Source organism: Chondrus crispus, genomic scaffold, assembly GCF_000350225.1.
Source record: "Chondrus crispus Stackhouse genomic scaffold, scaffold_25, whole genome shotgun sequence".
Lineage (NCBI taxonomy): Eukaryota > Rhodophyta > Florideophyceae > Gigartinales > Gigartinaceae > Chondrus > Chondrus crispus.
Window position 1 is genome coordinate 393,408 of NW_005179151.1, and position 8,880 is coordinate 402,287.

An 8,880-nucleotide genomic window follows, 5' to 3' on the forward strand; every position below is an offset into this window, starting at 1 on the left:
CGCAGACATGCGCGCGCGCAGGCCCGACTTCCTCCTGCTGGCCGGCGCGCTGCACCTGCGGCGGTCGGCGGCCACGCTCGTGGCGTGGGACGCGGTGCTGCGGCGCGCGCTCGGCGCGGCGCTCCCGCGACGCATGTGGGTGTTCCTCACCGGGCCGGGCGTGACGGTGGTGCGCGGCGGCGTCGCGGACAACCTCTACTTCAAGGAGGACGTCGCGGGCGCGCTCGACGCCATCCCGCACGCGGACAGGCCCCTCACCTTCCACGTCCTCGAGCCCGCCGGCTGGCGCAAGCGCGCCGTCAAGAAGGTCGCCCGACGCAGCGCGTTCCACGCATGCCAGAGTAGACCGCTCGAACCCGTGCGCCTGCACGCGTGAGGGCGCCGCCGGAGGCGCTGTTGGCAGCGGGCTTCACATCTGCATGCACATGCTTTCGTTGCTGCAGCTCGGTACGACGAGTATTAAAGCGGTGAGCGCCTCGCATTGTACCGTTTAAAGCTTCTGCGGTGCGACCCCCCCGCGGGGGCGGGGACCGCGGAAGTTGGAAAGTTGCACAATGGCCAACAGTGTCATTTTCTATTCTAATTCGCCCGATTTTATTCGGTTTTAAATAAGGTGGTTAAGAAATGGTTTTCCAGACATATCTAAACACAAGCAGGAAGAACAAGCAATTCTCACAAAGTTCTTTCTGGCCCCAAGTCAGAATTCAAGTACGGTGGCGCGGGTATCTCTTTCTTTCTTGTCAAGGAAGCAGAAGTCAAGAATAAAATAGGTCGAATAATGTCCGCATTTGGGGACAATGGTCCGATAGACACTAGCCTAACAAGGCGACCCTCCCCCCTGGAATACAGAAGACGGGTTCGTGGAGACGGAAGGAAGCCGGATCAAACGCATCCAAAATCTTGACGCAGCTGCCAAACAAAGCGAACGCCATTTATCCATGCCCAAACGATGCTGGTCAGCTACAATCGTATTTTAGCAAATCTCGTGGAAAACCGATACAAAACTCGATGCACGTCCAAGAAAACATTTTCAAACCAAATGTGTGTGCCGAGGTCGGGGCATTGCATCAAGAAATTGAAACAGAAAAATAGACCTACACATTCAGCTCACAGACATGACGTCTGAACGTCTCGTTGCCTAGACTGTGCTCGACGGAAGTGACTCGGCGTTTGACGGAAGAAATGGTCTCTTCTAAAGTGAAGGACACACCTCTACTTGCATCCTCCGCCTCTGTCAAATGCGCTATATGCAGCGGAAGGTCATGGTTGTCTGGCGAGGTCGAGGAGCGAAGGAGGTCTGTGGGACAATTGCAACAACAATCAATGACCCATCGGACGAGGTAGATGACGTTGACAATTACGAACATACACAAGGCGAGAAAGGAATAGTTCGATTGCCACGGTAGCTCGTGATTGGGGTCAGCAGTCGGCAGGGCTGGAAGGTTAGGCGGTACGGGTGAGGGCAACGGCATGGCTTCGGACGAGTGTGCGGTGAGCGAGAGTGTTAGAGTTGCGGCGAGGAGAAAACTGGAGCGGACGAGGCAACGGGACGTGGAGTTAGTGCAGTCGATCATGGCAAACAAGGGTGGTGTTCAGTCAGTGGGTCGTGCGTGTTGTTGGTTAAGGTTGGACGAGATGTATCGAGGGCGGTGAGGATAGCAGAGTGGAGACGGAAAAGAAGGAATCAACTGCATTGCTCCGGGTAATTTAAATAGGACGGGTGGGGATGGTGGGGATGGTGGGGATGGTGGGGAGGGTGCGGAGGGGTGGAAAGGGGGGCGTCGTGTTTCGAGGAGGTAAGGCAAGCGGCAGGTATCCAAGAGTAACGTGCGCAGCGCAAGGACCCGCAAGGACAGTAAAGTGAGCCGGCACTGCCGTCAGGCGGCAATGAGCGCACGTGGCGGAAATGCGCGCAGGTGGCCAATACAATGCGTCCAGGTGGCCGCAATGCGCCCAGTTGACCAAGGCGTCCAGGTGGCAGCAATGCGCCCAGTTGACCAAGGCGCCCAGATGCCCGCCGGTGGGCCCTTTTGTGTGATGCCAAGAACTGGTCCGATGCCTCCGACCACCGTAGGTGGCGGAGGCGACCACGACTTTATTCAGTTTGCTATGGTAGACCTAAATGGCTGTATGCCTTATCTGTGAGGGCTGCCTTATCTGGATGGAACCATGTGATTTTTGTTTTGGTGGCGCGTTGGCCGAGCGTCGAACTTGGTTCTGGATGGAACCACACTCCCCCCGACGCGAGGGCAGCGTGTCCTGTATGTCTCTTAGGGCGATGTTCTTCTTGTGTGCGCGGTAGAGTGTTGTTTTGAGGGATTTGGTGAGGATGTCGGCGTATTGTTCGATGGATGGTATCCGCCGGATGTTCAATTTTCCCTGTTGTACTGTGTCGTGGAGATAGTGATATCTCACGTCGATGCACTTCCTCCTTTTCGTCGCGCCCATGCTCTTCGCCATTTGCACCGCTGCTGTGTTGTCCACATGCAGGGTGGGGGTGCTGGTGGGGAGTTGTATTTCGCGGATGAGGTTGTGTAGCCAGAGTGTGAGGGCCGTTGTCTCGGATGCGGCGATATACTCCACCTCGCAAGTGCTTTTTGGGACGACGGGCTGTTGCTTCGCAAGCCGCTGTACTGGTGCTCCATTGATGAGCGTTACCATGCCGCTGATTGATTTTCGGCTTGTGGCGTCGTTCGCATAGTCGGCGTCCGAGTATGCGCAGATGGTGATTGTGCGGGTTTTTCCGGCTGGCATGAGAATGCCTTCGTCTCGAGTACTGTGGAGGTACTGTGCGAGTCGTTGCAGCAGATTCCAGTGGCGCTGTGTCGGTTTCTTCAACGCGCGGGCGAGCGTGGTCGCTGCGAACGCTATGTCCGGGCGTGCGCTGTCCGCTATGTATCTTATTTCGCCTACTGCTTTGCCATATATCGTGGCAATGTCAGCTCGCTTTTCCTCTTCGTCGGTAGGCGGATCCATTTTTATGCCGTCGAGATATGGGGTGGTCCGCTTGTTGCATCCTGTCTGCGCTAGGAGTGTGACCACGCTGTCGATGTGCGACGGTTGGGAGATGTGTATTCCCTGAGTTGTGTACCTTATTTTCCAGTTGAGGTACGAGGTCGGGCGTCCCATTCTTTTCACTGTATATTTTTTTTGGAGTGTGTGGTACAGTGAGCCGATCATGGATTTTGTGGTGGCGATTGGTAAAAAGTCGTCCATGCTGATGCCAACTATCAGCGTGTCCTTCCCTTCTGTTTTCGTGAAGAAGGACGTGTCTGAGCGCATTTGTTTGTACCCGTGACTCTTGAGGTGTGCGTGCAGTTTGGTGCTGTATATGTTGGCGGCGGCGGGTCTGCCGTATACATTGCCTTTTAGTTGCCCGTGCGTGGCTGCGTGCTTGAAAGATCCGTCGAACCTCCTTGGTTGCCATACGAACACTTTCCGTTTGTGTTGGTATGCCTCGTGGAGGTACGCTCCCGATATGTCGAAATGTTCTATCTCCATGTTGCAGGACGCAGCGATGGCGAAAAGGGTGCGGATCGTACTTCTGTCAGCCATGTACGTCGCTGTCTTCTCCGGATCGTAATGAGTGTGTGGAGACATTCTGTCTCCGCGGATCGAGCACCGTGCTTTGTGTTTGGTGCCTGTGTGATCCCTCTTGTAACGATATGTCATCGTCGTCGGGATGATGTCCCGTCTGTTGGTGCTGTCTGTCTGCGATCGCCAGTCAATTGCCTTCATCTTGTCAAGCTGGTTGAGTTCGGTGTCGTGTGCGTCTGCCCATTTTTTGGCGTCTGGGTATTGGCGCGCTTGCTTGAGAGTTTTGGGAGGGGCAGTCGCGTTGGTGACAGTCTTCGGGATGCGTGCTGCTCTTTGCGATTTTTTCTTCGGCGTGCTCTGTGTTTTGTACACTGCCGTGGTGTTTTGGCAGGGATCTTGCTGCCGGTGGTAGGCTCTGAAGTCCGCTGCTCGCATTTTGCTGTACCTTCGGGTTTGAAGGTTTTGGACACAGATATGTGTCTCGTCCAGTGCGTACATGTATCTCACTTGTGATGCCTTGCTGTGGAGTTTTGGCATGTTGGGTTTGAGAATGGGGGTATATCCCAGTTGTCCGAACGCTATAATTTTTTTGAGCTGTGGCTTTTGCTGATACCACAGCGTGTGAGGGATTCCTTTTACCCCGTGGTGGTAAGTTATGTTGTATTTAAATACAGCATCGCTCAAGGCGTCTTGCCAGTACACGTCGTGGAGTTTGCTGTGTGCGAGCGTGGCTCTCACTTTATCCATGAGTGTGCGATTGATGCGCTCGGCGAGAGCGTTCTCCTGCGGCGTGTATGGCGTCGTCGGTCGGTATTGGATTCCTCTGTGTTCGAGCTGCTTCTGCACTTGTTTGGCGAGGTACTCTTTCGCGTTGTCCGTCACGAGTAGTCTCGGCTGCTCTCCATTTTCCGTTGCTATCCTATCGATGGCTTGGATGATTGTGTGTGGAACTTGTGCCCTATTGTGGAGGCAGAAAACCCATACATGTCTCGTGTTCGTATCTATGACTGTGAGAAAGTAGCGACAGTTATGTTGGGACGGGGGGTGTATTGGACCGCAGACATCCGAGGAGAGACTCTCTCCTCTTTCTGCGTGGTGTGCCGTGCGTTTGTGTGGCCTCCTGGCTGTTTTTCCGTGTATGCACCCGGTGCATGTCATTTGTGCACTGGTGTCTGGTAGGCCTTTTGGCATTCCAGGGAGTAATTGGTGTCGTGACATGTGAGCTATTGTCTTTGGGTAGGCGTGGTTGAGGCGGATGTGCCATTCAGCCATTTGCTGTGCTGCCTCTGTGGGGGTTTGTTGTCTCGACGGTGTGCTGGGTGTGTTTCGCAGTGTCGGTGTTTGGCGTCGCGTGGTGTTGAATGGTAATTGATCGCTGCGTCGCCGTGTGAGGGGGGATGTGTGATTGGGGGTGCCTGCATTTTTTTTGGGTGCTGGTTTGGCACGGGTTTTGCTGGGCGTTGTTTTACGGTTGTATGTCCTTGCTCCTTTGGCGGTTGCTTGTTTTTGGAGGCGGTACTGACCGTTTTGAAAATATGCGGTGATTTTTGCTGGTGGCAAGCGCGTCGGTTTGTGAAGTGTGTCTTTGGTTCTGGAGAACGTCACGTGTCCGTGCGCTGCCAGGTCGTGGACTGATAGCAAATTTTCTTTGATGCTCGGCGCATGCACGGCTGGTACTCGTACGCTATTCCTCTTCTGTGTGATCTTAATTGTGCCAGTGTGCGTGATTGGGACGCGTTGGCCGGTTGCCGTGGTGGTTAGTGTACCGTTGCTGGGTCTCATACACGCGTGGGGCGTAGCGGTATGAGTTGGATTTGCTCCGGAGTCGATGATGAATTTTTGCGTACCTTCGCTCGTGTCGTTGCGTGTTTGCAGTTGCTCTTCGATCGCGTGTAAACGATCATGCAACTGGTGCATGATGTTTGTTTCGTCAGTCTGTGTGTCGTCGTTGTTGTGCGCTGCTTGCGCTTGTGCGTGGGATTGTTTCTGTTTGTACCTACGCGTGTAGCAGTTTGTTGTTTCGTGGCTGATGCTGCCGTGGATCGTGCACCATGGACCATTGTATGCTGTAGGTTTTGTGTAGTGAGGTTTGTTGCTCACTTTCCGCCTGGGTTGCATTCTGGTTGCGCGTTTGTGCCGTGCTGGTGCTGTTTGGTGGGTGTGTATCTGGGTGTGCAATAGCTGGACTTGCTGCACATGGTTGATAAACCCGTTGATGGTGAGGGGTGGGTTTCCTGTCATGATGATGGCGAGTTGTCCCATGTCTGGGTGCTGTGCCATTCCCTGTATCATGTACCTCACTGTGGTGCGTTCCACATTGATGTTTGGGAATTGCGCTACTTGCATCCTGTATCGGATCTCTCTGTGTTTTTCAACATAGTCGTTGAGCTCCTGTCCCTGTTGGTATCTCGTGTTGCGAGCTTCTGCATCGAGGAGCTCGTGGTTTTCCGTCGACGATGTGTCCACTGTAGATCTTATGATGTGGCAGATCGTTTGAGGTTCGTAACGTAAGATGTGGGGTGGCAGGATTTTGATGACTTCGTTGGTGAGACTTTGCATTATGGCTTTCCTGATCATGTCCGCTTTCTGTTGTTCTGGCGGTGCGTCCGTGTTCGGCTCTGTGGTCGTGCTCGGTGGTGTGGTGAGAAGGTGTGCTGCCTTGATCGTGCGAGCGTAGATCTCAAGTGCGTCGTACCAGTAAGTGTGATTACTTGCTGTGAGTCGGGGTAGTTGACCCGGGGCCGATGCTTGGTGATCTGTCATTGTTCCGTGGATTTAGAGAGCTGGGGACGAGGGTTAGTGTGTTGCGCGGGGTGGTGTTGGTCTCGCGCGTTTGTCGCAGTTGGGATCGGGGATCGTATGGTGCGGATCGGTAGTCAGTGGTAGTGTGTGGTGCCCATAACCTGTGATGCCAAGAACTGGTCCGATGCCTCCGACCACCGTAGGTGGCGGAGGCGACGGCGACTTTATTCAGTTTGCTATGGTAGACCTAAATGGCTGTATGCCTTATCTGTGAGGGCTGCCTTATCTGGATGGAACCACATTTTGGCCCAATGCCCGCCGGTGGGCCCGGCCGGCCCTTCTGCGCCAGAACGGCCCAGAACGGCCGTGTGGTAACCACATAGACCTTGTACCCAAGGTCCAATTTGTGCTATTATTGTGCTCTTTGAAAAGAGCACACACCAAAAATCATCCACAAAATAACACCCTCCGCCGTGGATGGCGGAGGGTGTTATTTTGTGGATGATTTTGCTAGTCAAGTGTCTAGAGCTAGGCGCGCACACCATCGTCGTCATCCAGCCGTCCTACCCGCGCCGTCGTCTTCGGCGCCGCCGCCGCGCACCCCCGCCGCCACGCGCGCCGCCGCAAACACGCGCGCCGTCGTATACTGTACATCATCCCCTGCACACCCGCCCCGCCGCGTGCACCCCGCCCCCGCCGCCGACGTGACGAGACCTCCGCCCCCCAGCTCCTGCTTTCGCTATCCCTGCGCTTGCTTAGGCCCGTGCTGCGCCCCTTTCTCCCCCGTCTCTTCCCTCCCGTATGATCCCGGGCAACCTCTCCTGCCCTACTTCTGACTTCCCCTCCCCCTACCCCCCCTCCTGCCTCATCTGACCGCCCTACGCTCCGCCCTCTCCTTATGCTGCGCGTCCCCTCTTCCCCGCCTGCCCCCCTCTTCTTGACCAAGCCGCCCCCTCGGCCGACCCCAATGCCCTGCTCAAACGCCCCCCTCTCCATCTCCGCCATCTCTGCCACCCTCGCCTCGGCCCGCCGTCTCCGTACTCCCTCCTTCCCGTCCATCGCGGTCCGGCTCCCGCACCCCCCTCACCACCGTGAGTCAACCTTCCCTCTCGTCCGCTGCGACGCCCTCGTCCCAGCAGTCCACGCTCGCTCCCAGCCCGCCTTCCTCCTCCTCTCCCTCCCCTATCTCTCCCCTCCGTTTGCTACCTCCTTCTTTGCCCGTTCCGCGCCGCCCAGATCAACACGGCAAAATTCTACACAATACTCGTTGCTACACACGTATTGCCACGGGACAGAGATAATTCAGGGTTTACGTCTGGAAGAATTCTGCAATTTTCTTGTGAGATATCGTGGAAGCGGAGGGAAGCCGGATCAAACGTATCCAAAATCTCGACGCAGCTGCCAACCAAAGCGAACGCCACTTATCCATGCCCAAACGATACTGGTCAGCTAACAACGTATTTAGCAAGTCTCGTGGAGAACCAACACATATCTCTACGCACGTCCCAGAAAACATTTACAAGGGATGATGGGGTGTACTGGGGTCGGGGCATAGCATCAACAAAAAGAAACAAAAAATATAGCTAGTCATTGAGCTCACGGACATGACGTCAGGACGTCGCGTTTCCCAGACTACGTGCTAGACGAAAGCATGACTCGACGGTTGACGGAAGAAAGGGTCTCTTCGACAATGGAGGACACAACTCTACTGGCATCTTCCGCCCTTGTCGAATGCGCCATAGCCAGCGGAAGGACGTGGTTGTCTGGCGAGGTTGAGGAGCGAAGGAGGTGCGTGGGACAGTGCAACACCAATCAATGACCCATCGGACGAGGTAAACGACGTTGACAAATACGAGCATTCACAAGGCGAGAAAGGAGTAGTTGGATCCCCACGGTACCTCGTGATTGGGGTCTGCAGTCGGCAGGGCTTGAAGGCTTGGCGGTGCGGGTAAGGGCAGCAGCATGGCTTCGGACGAGTGTGCGGTAAGCTAGAGTGTGAGGGTTGAGACGAGGAGAAAGCAGGTGCGGGCGAGGCGACGGGACGTGGAGTTAGTGCAGTCGAACATGGCAAACAAGGGTGGTGTTCAGTGGATGGATGGTGCTTGTTGTCGGTTGAGGTTGGACCAGTTGTATCGAGGGCGGTGAGGATGGCAGAGTGGAGACGGAAAAGAAGGAAGGAACTACATTGCTCCGGGTTTAAATAGGGGGGTGTGTGAGGTGAGTGAGGTGAGGTGGGGTGGGCCGGTGAAGGCGAGAATGAAGGCGAGAAGGGAGGTAGGCGAGAAGGGAGAGCGGGTACTAATTGGCGAAATGACCGTGGCACGGGTTGCCAGCAATGCGATTTGTTCAGGCGTAGATGCGCAGATGCGCAGTACCCTTGGTACTGTGTGAGCAACCCAGGAAAATTTAGGACAAAGTAGGGTTGCGAAAACGAAGGTAAACCTCACCTTGCTGTTTGGGAGCGATCTAGTTACATTCTCCCGTCTGAGTGACAGGGGCTCGTTCTCATAATATGATATTCATATTATGAAGACAGCTCTTTTTTTGCAAAAATATATAAATTAAATTGAACATTCAAAAAGTCACCTTGAGCACTATTTC

General features: G+C 54.9%; 1 protein-coding gene; it reads left to right on the top strand.

Annotated features, from left to right (window-relative positions):
• Positions 1-7,177: 7,177 nt before the first annotated feature.
• Positions 7,178-8,641, top strand: CHC_T00004814001 (hypothetical protein). XM_005716530.1 is given in 2 exon segments: positions 7,178-7,732; positions 7,733-8,641. The coding sequence occupies 1 exon segment, from the start codon at positions 7,178-7,180 to the stop codon at positions 7,730-7,732; it is 555 nt and encodes a 184-aa protein (XP_005716587.1). The 3' UTR covers positions 7,733-8,641.
• Positions 8,642-8,880: the final 239 nt, after the last annotated feature.